Source organism: Drosophila nasuta, chromosome 3, assembly GCF_023558535.2.
Source record: "Drosophila nasuta strain 15112-1781.00 chromosome 3, ASM2355853v1, whole genome shotgun sequence".
Taxonomy (NCBI): Eukaryota; Metazoa; Arthropoda; class Insecta; order Diptera; family Drosophilidae; genus Drosophila; species Drosophila nasuta.
The window spans coordinates 33,078,336-33,095,982 of NC_083457.1; the positions used below are offsets into that span (position 1 = coordinate 33,078,336).

The 17,647-nt window shown below is 36.4% G+C and overlaps 1 protein-coding gene across 1 annotated transcript in view; it reads left to right on the forward strand.

The window, feature by feature from the left end:
* The first annotated feature begins 2,699 nt into the window (after positions 1–2,699).
* LOC132792259 (ecdysone-induced protein 75B, isoforms C/D) overlaps positions 2,700–17,647 on the forward strand; it is a 111,817-nt gene continuing 96,869 nt past the window's right edge. Inside the window, exons 1-2 of the mRNA XM_060801533.1 lie at positions 2,700–2,808; positions 3,150–5,166. Of these exons, the coding sequence (XP_060657516.1) occupies positions 3,732–5,166 (1,435 nt within the window). The 5' untranslated portion in view covers positions 2,700–2,808; positions 3,150–3,731. The remainder of the gene's footprint in view (positions 2,809–3,149; positions 5,167–17,647) is intronic.

Below are 17,647 nucleotides of genomic sequence, written 5' to 3' on the forward strand. Positions count from 1 at the left end.
CACACACATGTGTCACACATATTTTGATTGCGGCTTTTGTTTGGGGTCAAACTATTGCGGTGACTGTATCGATCTGCCGTTTGCGGAAGCTTTTTATTTGCCTTGAATTAGTTTTTACACTTTTGAATTTGACTCACTCAGCTATGCATCATTCTTGATATTTGAAACGTGGCTAGAGTACTGTTAAAGTATCCAAATTATTATGTTTATTATTATAAACCACAAATCTGTATAACGAAGGAAAGAATAATTTTCTGACCACTACAAAAATTAAATGTTGTCATTAGAATATTAGCTTATAAAATGGGTTTTTTGAGAATATCATTTTGATTATATTTTTAACTTTCGAATTATTCGAGATCCCATTTTGTAGGTCAGGTTACATATTTCCTGAACTTTTTTTGCACTTCTTAGAAATCGTTGTTTTCTCAGTTGATTTCATTGAAGCAAGAAAGAGTATAAAGTTGGTATATTTTTGTACAAGAAAATTCCTTTGCTGTTGCTTTCTGAAACGTGAACCTACCTCAATGCGTAACTCAGTCTGTTGTTGTCTGCGTGTTAGTTTCGTCTCCTACGCACCATGGCAAAAAATCACCCAAAACGCATTGTTTGTTATTGGACGAAAATTGCCACCCACTCAAACTCCAATATCGCGTGTGCAGAAAGTTGCCAAAAAGGGAAAGAAAAAGAAGAACAACCCTCAATGAAAAAGAACAACCCCCAAACATGCAACTCCATTTGGACCCCACACAGTCTACAAATTGTTAACCCCAAAACGGAAAGGGGGGTTTTCACACGTTTCGCTCGCCTTCTCATTCGCGTTTATTTTTGTTTATTTATGTTTTGGTTTTTGTATTCTTTGCAGCTTTCGTTTCCTCATACAAAAATCGCTCTCACCTTCGCCGCGTTCGCTCGCAAGTGGCGCTCTCTCATCAATGGAGCGCTCTCTTAGTTTTGGCGCTCTCGCTGTCTGTCTCTCTCTCTCGCTCAGACGGGCCCACTTTGCAGTGCAGTAGAAACAGCGATGTCGGCGAACGGTTTTCACTTTCATTGTGCAGCTTATTCGCCTGTTCTCTCACACACATGCATACGTACAGAGAGCACACACTCTTGCTCTCAGCAGGTTCTGTTCTGTTCTGTTCGTGTTTCGTGTTCTGGTCTGGCAGCTTTTGCGATTTTCAGTTTCAGTCAGAGAAAGTACGGCGCACGCAGCGGTTGCGAAATTCAAAGCGCGTCCCAATTAACCATAAAGCAAAAGCATAACAAAAGCATCAACGTTAAACAAATTTTGCTTTCAAATTGATAATTAATTCATTGAAAACAAAATGTGCAATAATAATAATATTCAATGCAGTCCCCTGACATCGCCCAGCTGCAAAAACAGTGATTGAAAATCGTAAACCATAAAACGTACTCCTCCGTGTTTCGGCATCGCATCGCATCGAATTGAATCGCGTCGCGCTGTGTCCTTGTCCTTGTGCAGCGCCCAACGAGCGAAACAGCTGTTGGTTGGTATTCTAGTTCTCGTCCTCGTCCTCGTCCTTGTCCTCGTCCATACATCCTCGACCACATCCTCGTCCTTCGTCGGATCACCTTGCTCTTGAACGCTGCTGCGAGGCGCCCTCCAATGTCAGTGCCACAGCCACAGCCACACTCAAAATCAGAATCAGAGTCAGAGCCAGTTCCTTTGTCATCGTATTGAGTTTTCGCAAAAATATATATTTTCGGCACTCTACTCTATGCATGTTCATATTTTGAGATACATCCATATCGACGACGAGTATCTATCGGATACATATTCACATACGACAACCCTTTGGCAGCGCCTCAAACGTTCCCAGCTGTTGCTGGGAAAGCAATGCACATAACCCAAAACAAAAACAACAACAGCAACAACAACAAGAATATCACAAAACGAAATGAAAACGCAAAAGAAAAATCACCGAGAATGTTAGACGAGAATTGTGTAGATATGCAACAGCAGAAGTTCAATTGTCTCGCAATGTGTTTTAACAAGTTGTTTCTATTAAATAAATGCATAAATTACTATTCGGCAGGTGCAAAGTTCAAATGTCTAAAATAAGCGCTAAAAATAATGGAAACCCCAACAACAAATAATTATTATTAACAAAGTGACATAATCGCGATTCATTTACTTTCTTTAAAAGAAATTGTGTCAGTCAGACGGCCTTCAAGAAAAAGCAAAGCTCACACGAATCCAAAATACCCAGTAACAAAAATAATAAATTTATAATCACAACTATATATTTTTATAACGGCATTTTACCTGTACGATTGTACAATAAAGAAGTTCGATAAAAAGTTGAAAAAAACAAATAAAACAAAAATTTAATGCTCAGGTGAAACAAATTAAAAAATAAAAGTAAATTAAGCAGCAATTGTGTTGTATTTTGTGTGTAAAATTTAAATAAAAAATATAAAATCTATTTTTGGAGCAAAAGCATAACAAATATATATTATTCATAAAAAGTATATACATATAAATATAAAATACAAATGTTAAACTACAATACTACAATATAATGTTATTAAACATTCATCTATAATCATTACAAACAGCAGTCTAATTTCAACAATCTAATATAGCAAAACATTTGCGAGTATTCAGCATCATCATAAATCTATCAACTATATATCCAACAAATGCATTAAATATATACATATATATATATATATACATAAATATAATTATATTTTTGCATATTATTACTCAACAATTTTAAACAATCAACAATCATCAATCAAGCAAAGAATCAATCAGGTCTTTATATAATTTAACAAACAAATGTAAGTTCACATAGAAAACTTGATATAATTTATGGAAATTATAATTTCACAATCTAATTGATGTTTTCATTAAGTAATCGGAATATAACAAGCAACAATTAACTTTTAGTTTGAATTTTAGAATGAGTTTGAAAGCGTTGTTTGCGATTACCCTTCATTTCCATATTTTTCTGTCCGTCCATCTGTTTAAACGCCACAATCTCTGGTTCTATAACAGCTAGAGATTTGAAATTTGGAATACATCTTCCTTAATGCTAAAGACAATTAGAGAATTATTTTTTATTTTTAAATATTCACTAACAATAAAAAAAAATGAATTTAAAAAATTTGAATTTTTGCAGATACTTAAAATACCTATAACATACTCAGAAGAAAAGTAAAACGCTGCTGTGGAGAGACGGAAAGATCGAACAAGAAGTATTATTAGTATTTAACGTTTGAAAAAGAAAAGAAAAACAACATCCTCATTATAAACGGAAAAGCCTCATTAACTTTAGATCGATATACAGCTCTGGGCAGGTTTAAGGGCAACGCTAGCAAAGTAAGCAACAATTCTAGGATACTACGAACACATTTAAGAACGTATATATATAGTTTAGATATATCTCTAACTATATTTTGGAAAATAACTTTGCAACTTTGAAGGCTGAAAACATTTTGATAATACCGTAAAACAAAAAAAAGAAAAAACACACACACAATTACTGGATAAATTTGCAACAAGTGTAAAGAAGAAGAGACTGATTTTTACAAGAAAAAGAAGCGTGAGTGAGAAAGAAGAGGCGGATCAGAGGCAAAGCAAGTGATTCAGGATTAAATCCAATAAGAAAAAAAAGAAAGACCACAGCACGCACACACACACAGAGATAAAACATATTTCTACATTTCTATTACCACATAAACAACGCCTTACATACTGCAACATGTTGAAGAAACTCAAATGCATGGAGGCGGCAGCAGCCGCAGCAGCAGCTGCAGCGGCAGCAACCAATGCCACAGCAGCAACCACAACAACAACTGCGGCTGCTGCTGCAGCGAAGCCAGTGATCAAGACGGAGCCCATAGACTACGAGTTGTTGCACCTCGAGGAGCAGGAGCGTCGCCAGGCGGAGCCCAGCAGCAGCAGTGGCAGCAACGGAGTGGATAAGCCAGCAACTGTTGCTGCTGCAACAGCAACATCAGCGCCGCAGCAACGCTACACGCATGTGCAAGTGCAGACGGTGCCGCCGCGACAGCCAACGGGACTCACCACACCTGGTGGCACACAGAAGGTGATACTGACGCCACGCGTCGAGTACGTGCAACAGCGCAAGCAGCTGTATGCCACAGAGAGTGCCACAGCGCCGCAGATCATCATCACGCGCAGCTTGCCGCAGTCGCAGACGGTGCAGCAGCGTCGCCACTCGACGAGTCCCTCCTCCACGCACTACACACAACAACAGCAGCAGCAGCAGCAACATGCACAGCAGCAACAACAACGTTTGGCGCACTCGCCGCCGCCGTTGCATCATCAACAGGAGCAACAACAGCAGCAACATGTTCGTGTTATACGCGATGGTCGCTTGTATGAGGAGTCGCTTGTCTGTGCTGCCGGCGTGCGGCGTCTCTCGGTGTCGCCACCGCCGTTGCATCATCATTCCCGCTCCGCGCCCGTTTCGCCGGTGATCACAAGACGCGCCTACGTTGAGCAGCCGCCGAATCATGTGCAATATCAGCAGCAGCAATGTCAGACACCGCCGTTGGCACCGCCGCCCACGCCGCCACCGCCACCACCACCGCTGCCGCCACCTGTCAAGCAGCAGCAGCAACATTCGCAGCAACAGCAACCACAGCAATACATTGCTGCCACGCCGCCAACAGCAGCGGCGCGTAAATTTGTGGTCAGCACGAGCACGCGTCACGTCAACGTCATTGCAGCCAATCACTTTCAACAGCAGCAGCAGCAACAACAACAACAGCAACAGCAACATCTTGCACAGCAGCAGCAACATTTAGCGATTGCCAATGTCAGCTCAAGCAGCGCTGCCTCCTCTTCCTCTGCCTGCCCCTCGACCTCCTCAGCGCACATCTTTCGTGCGCCCATCGTCTCCAGCAGCAGCAGCAGTAGCGGCAACAGCAACGGCAGCAGCAATGGAAACAGCAATGGCTGTCAGCATCAGTTGGCGTCGCATCACAGCAACAACAACAGCAATCACAATTCGGCTATGCGTCCACCACCGCCGCCGCCACCGCCGAAACTCAAGCATGCAGCCAACAATCACAACGGCAACAACAACAGCAGCAGCAACAGCAACAACAACAGCAGCAGTAACAACAACAGCAATGGAGAAGAGCCCTCCAGCTCAATTCCTGATCTAGGTAAGTCTTTAAATCATTTAGCACACTGCCCACAACAGACAGTTAACTGTAAACATATAGAGAGAGTGTGTGTGTGTGTGTGTGTTTGTTGCCATTAAGTAGTTGACCCTGGATGCAACTTGTCACACACGCAACGATTGCATAGCAACTGGTTCTAGTTCTGCTTCGATTTCTGCTGCCCGTAAATAACTCACTTATTTGCATAACATAACACAACATATATTATTTAGCACATTCATCAACTCGATGCATTGCAATATAATCGAATTCATTGGCTTCGTTTTTTTGTGAAGCAAACAACAAACAGCAAAATCGAATTGCAGTCTATGGAGCTGTTGAACAGTTATTTAGCTTAAACAAGTCATATCAAGTGACAACAAACAACATTTAATTCACACAACGAATTATGTATACGCTGATCAAGTTAAACAACGAATAAAGAAATGGATTAAAACATTTCAGAACTCTTTTGTCTTGAATTCGAATTTTAGATCTTATTTAAGAAATACTTTTTAATAGGGAAAAGCGCTTACTTAATAAGAGTCTTAGTTGCTTTGGCTAGCAATCTGGTATATTTTGCACTCTTCTATATCAATATACCAAAAATATCATTTGGTATTTTTATTATATATATTCCCAAATAAGTCACGGGTATCTCACAGTGAAGCACACTCTACGGTAGCTTTCTTACTGGTTATTTGAGAATTCAATGCCTGAGAATTCAATCTTGATTTACTTGTTCTAAAATACAATAGACAGTATTTTGTCTTTATGCGACAAAAATAGTAATAACTCAAACCCAAAAATTAGACAGCGCTACAAATTTGAAAGTATCTTAAAGAATTCTGTTAATTGTATAGAACTAAAAGCAAATTCTATTTTGAAGTGTACGTTTTCAATTTTATAACTATTTGTATTACTAATTATTATTATATTATACAAATTGAATACAATTTAAGTTTTATAAAATTTTCGATGCTAAATATTATTTGAATTACTTGTTTTAAAATACAATCACAACATTTAATAACTCAAACTTAAAAGCCCGACAGTAATAATAGTAATAATAATATAATAATATAATATATAATAATATACCTTATGCAGTTTCCCATTTCCGCCATAGTGCATTAATAAATGCATCATCTACATGAAGCTGCAGTTAGATGCCTTCGAGACTGACCCTGACCTTGGTTACGTATACGTAATCAGGCCATAGAAAACATTGCTCAATGTGTCGCATATCATGTAACACAGTGATTATACCCATAGCAAGCGAATCGACATTAGTTGAGGTAGAGTTAGTAACGGTTGTTTTTACAACCACAAAGGTCAGATCGGATATTTAGATAATGCCACAAAAAATGACTAATGAACAATCCATACCATAAATTGTGATACTTACACCATTTCGATATGGCCACATTGATGATGTTTTGACAATGGCAAAATGAACGGAAGTGATTAGCACTCACTCAATTCATTCAGTTTACAAATGCGATTGCACAACTTGTAAAACATTGAATTAACGGGAACACAAATTAACGCCTAATTCGATTTATTGGCTTAAGCGATCAGTTTTGTCTTCTATCGAAATCTGTATACGATTGTATTTATACATTTTGTGGCATATGTAGAAATATATGTATATTGTATATTCATAATGATATTAGCGCTATTCGGAACGTGGCTGAGCTGCGCCTCGAAATTATTTATTTATATTAAATTGAAATTGGAATTGAAATTGTTCTCAGGGGTCGCATTCTCTGCCCCTGATCACGCCGCCGGTCCATTCTCTCTCTCTCTCGCTGCTGCGACTCGATTTGCGTTGAAATTGCTTTTACTCTATGAATACCATAGCAGAGGGGGTTTTGATTATCAAAAATACAACAGAATGTGTGATCTATTTCTAAATAGAAATTATATTAAATCCGTATTGATTGATGGTTTTCAACAAATAATAATAATAAACAATCTACTTATATATGATTTCCTACTATAAAAATCAATTTATTAAAAGTATTTCTATTTTAAATTTTATTCTTTCTTGAAGTAAATCAAATCTTTAGTAAAGACTGAATAAAATAGGAAATAATGACAATATCATAATAAGCATAGCAAACATGACCGTATTAGGGTTTAAAAAATCCTGTACTTTGTTGTATGGTCACACTTGATCTTAACTTTCTCTTTGTCTTTAAATTCAGTGTGGTTAAAACTAAATTGATGTTGTGTATTTTATTTCTCAATTAAATATTTTTCAAATCTTTAGTGAAGAGTAAATATAATAGTAAATAATGCCAATGAGCATAGCAAACGTGACCGTATTAGGGTTTAAAAAATCCTTTACTTTGTTGTATGGTCACACTTGATCTTAACTCTCTCTTTGTTTTTAAATTCAGTGTGGTTAAAACTAAATCGATGTTGTATATTTTTTATTTGACAATGAAATATTTTTCTTTAACTAAAAGTTGCTTGAATTTCACTTCCACAATTTTATCAGCAATTCACATTCATATTTCTTCTCTCTTGTTCATTTCTCTTTCCACTTTACAGAGCATCGCTTAGTCGTGTGCATTGCCAGCGCACGCTTTTTTATTTATTTTTATTTGTATTTTGTCTTGGCGGTTGGGTGTTATTGTCAAGGCTGCGTGCTTTTTTTGTTTGTGTGTTAATTTCGTATATACGATAATTCTTTTGCGTGTCTGTTATTTCTGTTTTTGTTGCTGTTTTGGACTGACGCTTTAACCTTGAACTTCAACTGGAATAAACTTGGCGCTCAGCTTTCAATTCACAATTCCACCCAAAAAAACAATAACAAATGCTGCTGCCACTTGCAGATACCCTGTAGGCAAACAAGTAAACAATTTGTTGATGTATGTTAATCATATGCAATGTGAACTAGTTATCATTAATATCAAGTATACGCAGCAGCAAATGTTTGTCATAATATTGCCCACAAGCATTTAGCAATGGGTGTTTTGTAGGTAATTCGAACTGTGTTTAATAAATTGAATTTTAAATAAATACAATAAACACAATTCACGCTTACTCTGCACTACTCACATCTCACATTACGTATACGCACATGCTGCTGTAAAAATGTGTGTTTGTTTTGTACGTTGTGATTTGTTTTATATATTTTATTGTGTGACAGCGAAATTTGCATTGGTAATTTGCCATGAAGTATCCGCTCTGTCTGCGCTGTCTGCATACCATTGACGCCTTTTTCCTTTCATTCGGAGTTATGTTAAACTGAGCTGAAAATTCGCTAAAAATAGAGTTCATCAGAAGTGTAATTCTATTATCATATTTAAATAAGAACTCTTTTTTGCTGTGTTGTGATTAATACACATGCCTATTAAAAGTGCGATTTATTCGCAAACCTGTTCCCCCAATTCCCAGTTAAAAAAGTGGCAGAATGTGCGGAGTGGAACCGTCATCGGCCTTTCAAATGATTTCATTCTGTCGGTTTCGACGTGAACAAATGTCTCGAATATGCTCAGTTATAGGAAACGAATACAAACGAGTATATAATACATATGCTACTTATATATGTATGTATGTATATAAATGGACAGTCGGGCAGTAGATTGTTTTTTTTTATTTATTTTTTTATTATTACTTTTTTATTGTACTGTCGCTTGACTAATAGTATATAAACAAGTCTGTGCTGTCTGCTACCCGTTATTGTTGTTGCTGTTGTTGTTGTTGGTTTGTGCTTATTAAAAGTTAAGTAAATAAAAGTCAAGGCCAACTGGGGTGCAGATCGTGTTCTGATAGATTTATGTGCCTTTAAATGGGTCGCTGCCGTTGCCGTTGTCGATGTCGTTGTTGCTGGTGTGAAAGTGGAAGCTGCTGCCAATCTGTTGTTACCTGTCCTTTACCTGTTCAATCGTAGCTCAACCAATCTCTGAATCAATCTAATCTAATGGATATTAAAAGGCATTCGCTTAGAACGTCGCACATTTCACGCTCTTCTTCCTTTCATAAATGTGTCTTCTCGCTTGAACGTAGTTTGAATTCGGCTTAATAATCATATGAGTAAGGTTCATTTTAAGCATTTTTCATTTCATTGTTGATATTTGCACGAATGGCAACAATTGTCAACACAATTCCATTCGAAGAAAAGCGTAATACGTAATTCATAACAAGCGAGGATGAGCACGACTCAGAGATACCCTGCATCTTTTGATGCGGTTTATGAAAAGCTGGTAAAATTATACAATTCATTCTTTTTACCCGCTACCCAGAAGGGTATATGGGTATTATAATTTTGTGCATCGATTAAATGTCTTTACTATGAGTCTTAGTTGCTGATAATCTGGTATATTTTGCACGATGTGGTATATTTTTAACTTAGTACTATATTAATATACCAAATATTGTACTCGATGGTATATTTTAAACGCAGTACTATGTATACCAAATATAACATTTGGTATATTCTCAGTATTTTTGTGGTATATTAATTTGGTATAATTTAAAATGAGTATCGCATTTTTTTCTCTTATTCAAAATTGGCAGTTGGTATTTTTTAGTACTTTGGCAATATATTTATTTGGTATTTTTTAAAACTAATACCGGGCTTCCTGCTTTTATTGAAAAAATGGATGGCGGGTATCTCATAGTTGATCACACTCGATTAAATTAATATACTCTCTTTTATACACATTTCGAAAGCTGGGTATGATTGCAGTATTGAATGAATTGCAAACATTTTTCAACGCTTCACATTTAATGCAATTGTCACAAACTTAATTAGCACTCGACTCGATTAAAGAGTGTTAAAATTGAGCTCGAGGAATGTGCGAACACTAACAATACTCAATTACAAATTAATACAATTGTAATTTATTCAACTTTTCGATTTGCAATCACTTTTTAAAGTGAAGTGAGCGTCAATCAATTTATTTTCCAACGTAATAAAATATAACAATTTCAAATTTATTGATTGATTTTATTTATAGAGAACTATTATTTATGTTTATGAAAATCTGTTACTTAAAATAGAACTGTATAGAACTATAATTGATTTAAATGAAGATATGTTATTTAAAATAGATATATTAAATAATTTAAATTAAATCTCAATTCAATTGACAATGAAGTATTCAAATGCTAGAAAATTTAGTTTGAAGAAAAATAATTTTATAAAACTATTGTAAATTCTTTAATATTTTAGTGCCTCTTTTTCGTCTTTTATAAATATATTTCTAAATATAAAATAAGTAAAGTTCTCCGCAACAAAGAATCAGTACTAAGCAGTTATAATTATAGAAAATTTCCATACTTGGACTGCTTTTTAATCAACTGGCAGCATCAGAGTCATCGACTTACATAGTAACATATATAGTAATTTTGAAATATCGAACTCTCAGGCATTCCAGGTGCAAGTTGGTTGCCCTTGCACTTGCTGCTGCTGTTGGCGAGAAATTGTTACATAATGATTGGGTAATCCGATTACAAACTGCTTAGTTAATAATACTTAATAAGCGTAAGGCGTAATTTGCTTAGCGCACTTGCCGAATAATGAAAATAAATTGATAATGGAACCGCCCTATAATTATACTATATACTTCTATACTGCTATTATATATATAGTGCCATTCTCGTACTATTTATTATACATAGTACAGGGAATCGTGAATAACAGTTGCAGTGCTTAGTAAGCAGACCAGGCCTTGGGGTTATGCAAACTGTGAATGCACAATACGTACTCGTATAATACATTTAATTGAAAAGCGATTAACTGTATTATAAGCAGCAATATTTATACTTTATTAATTACCAATAAACAAGCATGAAATATGCTTTCAACGCTGTAATGCTATGTGCTAAGTTAACAAAAGATTGTCGCATACAGCGATCACTTACATATACATATGTTATTCTAATATAGTTGATAGATTTATTGATTTGATTAGATTTTAGCAGAATGCGATACGAATACGTAATATTCTTTTATTCTTAATTTTATGATAATAATATTAGGGGAACAATCTTATACGATTTATATTGAATAAGAATACCAACTTTTGTTTTTTTTTATACCCGCTACTCATAGGGTAGAAGGGTGTTATAACATTGTGCCGGCAGGAAATGTATGTATGTAATAGGTAGAAGGAGGCATCTCCGACCCTATAAAGTATATATATTCTTGATTAGCATCAACAGCCGTGTCCGTATGTCGAGCACACTCGACTGTAGCTTTCTTTCTTGTTTCTATTTCAATAATAAATATAACACAATATTGTAATTTTTTTTTTAAAAATAATTCCGATTTGAATGGAATTATAAATATTCCATTCAAATCGGTATACTTTTCAAAAAGAATTGAAAAAATATATTATGTTTATTATTGTTATATTTTATGTGTAAATCAGATTTATATTTACGTATATAGTACAATATATATGTATAATACAATGTTTAGTATGGATTACTAGTAATCACTATCGTGTATATAAATTGTTGGTAGAGTTGATTAGTGTATTTAATGTTTTGAAGATCACTTGTTTTAAATTCTATTCTACACAACTTTCAATTTCAACCAAATTTAAAAAAGAAATACATTATTATCTAACGTAATTCATAATTTTGTATTAATTATTATTTAACTTGTTATTTGTAACTTAGAATTTAATTTCTTGGTTACAAGGAATATAACATTATATTTAGTATGGTTCGAAAATGATCATAGTCTACCGTATGAGCATTAAATGAGCAGTCTCGAGGATCACTTTGCTCTACAGTTACTTATTTGCTTAGATTTCAAGCGTTTGCTTAGCCATTTAGCCTTAAAAACAGTTAGCTAAATGCTAAAAGCTGCTAGAATCTAGCGGACAAATAAAACCCGTTTGGGGCAGGCAGCAGTCAAGAAATTATATAATGTGCAATGTACGAGTATAAAATGCGAATTACAAGTGGGAGCGTAATACAACAAAAGCAAAAACAGAAACAACTATAAAAGAAAAGAAAAAAAACAGAACAGAACAGAAACAGAAACAACAAAAAAACGAAGCACAAGGTCATTTGACGTGTGACGCGGCAAACGCGGCATTAGAAGCGGAAGAGAAATAGCAACAATAATAATACGAGTAATAATAAAAGCAAAAGGCGACAACAGCAACAACAACAACAAAGCAAAAACACAAAATGTGACACACTGAAAAGCAACAAATGTTTTGCTGTCTATTTAGCTGCTGCTGCTGCCGCGAGAGCGAGCGAGCGAGAGCGAAAGAGATAGAGCATGCAAAGACAAGTGCAGGCGACGTAACGTAAAAATCAACACACTTCCTGCATTGCTGAGAGTGAACACACACACACACAGACAAGCAAACACTCACACGTACTTATGTGGGCTGTGACAATTAGCGAAAATCGAATTTTATTACAGTTACATGATATGCAGTTAGATTGTGACGTGATGAACTCGAGTTCCACATAGCATCCACAACAGCATGCCAATCGCGCTCGCTCACTCTCTATCTCGCTCTCGCTCTGTTGATAACCGTAAGGAAGACAGACAGAGCGAGAGCGAGAGCGTAAAGTACGTTTTCAATTACCGAGGTTGAGTAACGGACCTTGCCTCTAGGCCACCCAAGCAATAATTACGTTGCGAGGTCTTTTGTAATCCCAGACGTTGCTTAATTTATTCTATATGATTTTCTTTTTTTTTACATTTATTTTTTGCTTTATATTGATTATCATTTGAATAACGGCAATTACGGCTATAACACATTTTAGTTTTTATTGCTCGTTTTATTTTTATTTTTTTTTGCGAGCATCGCGACAAGGTCAATGCTGAGTCATTGGAGAAAAGTTTAAAATTTCTTTGGCCCTCCGATTGACTCATCGCGAAATGTGGCTCACATTTTCTCTGATAGCCTCTAAAAAGTCACGCAGCTTTTTTCATACACATGTGAACGCCAGTCATACAATTTGTATTTGAGAAGGGCCGCACATTAGACAAGGTCGTTTCTCTAATTGGAGCAGCGGATTGGGTTCCAGAAGTGATTAATACCCTTCACTATTGGATAGTGTAAAAAAATATAGAACATGTTGAAGTAAATTTGAATCGTTTTATTAGCCTTTTATATGGTGTCAACTTTGATTTTCCAAATTCTTTCTTTTGAGCTAATTTATGCTTATCTGTTATATAAACCTCAGTGCATACATTTATTTATTGGTATAGATATTTATCTTATTTATTGTTATAGAAATGTTCATCTGCTATTCTCAAATCTGATTTTACTTTTCTTATATAACTACGTCTCCAATTTAGCGGCTTTCATAATGAATCTTGCATCTCAGATCTACTCTCTACTCTTAGACTTGAGATCAGATACAAATTGTAAAAGCTATGTAAGAAACAGTTTTTTTTGTCTGGTATATATTGGTACTCTATGGTATATTTTGAATGCATTTTGATGCAAAATTACATATTTAGTATATTGGTAACTAAATATGTAATTTTACTATTTTTTTTATTCTTAAAATATACAGAATCAATATACCAAAAAATACCAAAACATGCAAATTACATATTTAGTTACTAATATACTAAATACTAAATATGTAATTTGCATGTTTTGGTATTTCATTGGTATATTAATTTGGCATATTTTAAGAATAACACCGAACTGTTTGGCTTTCATTAAAAACGGGTGGCAACGATTTCAATTTCAAGCACCCTCATCTGATGCTTTCTTACTTGTTTTTACATCATATGATATGTACATAGAAGAAAATATAATGCAAATCATAGATTATAAATTAGATATAGAATAGGTTCGTAGAAAAGGAAAATGCAGTAAGAATTGTAGAAAAACTCAATCATTGGCATTGGCTTTTTGTGAAGAATTATTTGCTAAGAATATCTCAAATTTTATATTGAATTCATTTGTAGAAAGTGAAAGTTTAGTATAAATTGTGGAGTTTCTTAAACTTCAATAACCCTTAAAGAAGTTTATATAAAAGTGACACCACAAAGTATTTAAACATCTTACAAATATCTCGTGTAAATACATTCAACATTTATATATTTTCCCTTTCTGCAATGGGAACTTGCTGCACATTATGACAATCCCTGCGGCTCGTCAAATAACACATATAGGTCATGAACAGGAAACGTCTTAATTACATGGCGAATAAGTGGGGCTCGAAAGTCAAATTGCAGTCTAAAAAAAAAGAACAGAGACAGAAAAAGAAAGAGCGACAGACAATACAAACAAACAAATGTGCAACTAAATGTATGTATTGTATGTGCATGATGTATAAAACTTGAATCGAGTCAAATAATTAAAGCGGCCAGCAGAGCAGAACAAGCGAGAAAAAAGGGCGAATTTAAAATATAGAGAGCGAAGGCAAAGAAGCAAAAGAAAAGAATTCAAAATCAAAGCAGACAAAGGTCTGATGAACAAATATAAAAAATGGAAATCAAAGGCTGTAAAAAATGCCGAAGAATTGATACACTTTGAAAACTTGTTCAATGATAAATGGAATCAACAATTGATAAGATAAAAATTCAAAGTGAAAGTACAAATAAAATATACAAATAGTAGATATATAAAAAGGAATTTATATGTAGAGCTGTTTATAGATGCAGCTCAGCATGCAAATCTATATAAACTATATAGATTTTATTACAACGGCATGTAGATTGAAAAATTCTTTTATAAGAGCATCAAGAGATATAAAAAAAAAGGAGGCACATTGTGGTGAAATCTGCGCAGACAACGTCGACGCCGACGATGAACTGCTGCTGCAAAGACCTTGAACTTTGGAAAAGCAGCAGCAGCCATCGAGTTGGGGCAGAAGAGATGGAAGAGGGGCAACCAAGTGGCAGCAGATAGCATGCATAAAATCATGCCGAAGAAGCGTTAAATCAAGCCAGACCCCAACTCGAGTCTCAGGCAGCAACTGAAGTTGAAGCGCCCAATCACAATATAGGGCAGGCAGGCAGAAGACTGAAGAAGGCGAAGCGAAGTGCAGAATGTGTCTGCTTATTAGCTGGATCAGCAGCACAAAAGAACTGGTTGCAAAAGGGAGACCAGCAGACAGAGAGAGAGAGGGAGCGAGAAAAGGGAGACGGGAGATTTGCTGCTGCAAGTTGTGGCAGCCAAGTGCCATTGACCCAGAAGCAAGAGTCGTTGGCTTTTGTGTCTGTGGTGGCGATCCTCGCTCAAGAGAGAGAGAGAGAGAGAGAGAGAGAGAGAGGAGCAAAGTCTGCAATACAAACAATAAAACAGAGCCAAGACCTTGATATTGTCAACGACTAAAAATACAAATCAGCGCGATGCGAAGTCTAGCCGCGTTTTTCGCAAGCAAGTTTTGCGCGTTTTGTTTGGCGTCACGCTTCGCCTAGGACTGGAATTGCAAAAGAGGAAAAGGGGGGCGGGCGGAGGAGACTAGGACTGCAACTTGAACTGCAGCTATTTATACTCAGCTAGCTATTTATATTTGCTTATGCGCCCACAACGATTTTTCGCGCCTAAATTAGCGTGGCAAACACGGCGTATACTTAACCCTAAATGCTCTGCGCTTGCGCAGCTGCCTTCGGGACTTGGGTCAATGAAATAGCAGACAACTACTATATATTTTGTGTGATACTTTTGTCTGCATAATCAATTAGGATGGCACACTAACCCATTCCCCCCCTAAACAAAATAAAAGCATTTGCTGCTCACTTATTTATGAGCTGACATCGGTAAAATGTCAAGTGCTATGGCCCTGACCTGACCTCCAGCAACAGTCAACAATGCTTGCCTGACATACCTGGGTCATGCATGCTCGTAACAGCCCCCTTTTTAGAGGGGTTCTACAGGGGGGGAAGCGGAAGTCTCGAAGAAAATTTCATTGCCAGCCGAACACAATTCACGTTCAATGTCAGGTTCATGCGCGTCAACTGCAAAATGCAAATGCCTTATATAGAAAGAGGGAAGGGAGGTGTTTAGAGAGGGGTTAGAAAGGTAATAGAGGGTATAGAAGAAGAAGAGGTGAAAGTGAGCGAGGTAGTCAAAAGGGCAGCAGGCAGTCTGTGAATTGCTTAAGCTACTTTGGCAGCAATTTTCCAATAGTTTGCCCAGACTATTAACATACTTTGACCAATGCATATGCAAGCCAAGCCAAGTTCAAGGCCAAATAGTTCTTTGTTTAACAAATTACCACACTTGTTGGCCAAAAGGAAAAGTAAACTTGGCTTTGGAATATGCAGCGATAAGTTGACATAGGGAAAAAATGGAAGTTGCAAATGTAAAGCTTGAAAAGAAGTGAGAAAAAAAGAAGTTGCAAAAGTAAAGCTTGAAAAAAAGTGAGAAAAACAAAAAGAAAATCAACGAAAAAGTAGAAAATGAAGAGTGAGAAGTAGACTAAAAATCTGTATAAAGTGAGAAACGAGAAGCAGTAAGAGAGTGAGAGAAGGAGCGTTGAGGTTGCGACTGTTTGGCAAAGGACAAAGCTGCTGCAATTGACAAGTTCTTGTTCAGGGCCAAGGATGCGGGTGCCGACAACAACAGCTTTGACATTGTGAAATGTGCATGCGTTGGCAACAACAACAAAAGCAACTAATAACAAACAGCAACAACAACAACATAAAGAGAGAGAGAGTGAGCTCAGCCCATGTTTGGCGCGTGCGAGCTTGTTACAAGGATTGTATAATCGAGAGGACAACGACGAGGACAAGGACAAGGGCGACCACACGTACGTTGGAGGACGTTGACAGACAGAAAGAGAGAGCGAGAGAGAGAGAGAGAGTGTGGTTGCCTATAATTGGCAATTTGCTGGCGGGGCGTATGCGTTATGTTTTTTTTTATGTAATATGTGTGTGTGTTAAGTATACGCAGTGTAATCGATTTCTTTACATTTGTAGCCGCCCAACTAACCTAATTTTAAGTAGCGCTTTTCACTTTCGTTCGTTTCGGCTTTTAGTGTGCTTCAGTTGTGCCACCAAAAGAGGCACAAAAGGTCACCCCTCAGTCGATGCGCACATCATCGTTGAGTTTATTATGAAATTGTGTTTGCCATTTGGCTTCGCTGTATAATTATATTTGGTTGCCACTTGGCTCACTTCCGCGCAGCTTTGGGATACTTGGCTCGTTGCCCACTGTGTTGCCAGCTGACGTAGCTGCAGTCCTCCTTCCCCTTCCACTCCCTCCCTCCTTTCCCACCCTCTCTAATAATGGCCGTATTGACCTCACCCACATTACTTTTTACACAGTTTTCGTGTGTGCGACATTGAAAATGTATTTTTATACACGAGCTTCTCGTGCGATCGGAAATATATTGCTTGGCCACCAAAACGAAAACCAAACGAAACGAAACAAAATGTTCTGAATGCTTCCGCATCGAAATAATAATAATAAACTTAGTTGTTATTAATTTCTATTATTCAACAAAATATGTATTTGTGTTTACAATTATTTTTGAGATTTGCTGTAAATTTGTGTCATTTGAAAACTGTCGATTGTTGTCTTGTGTA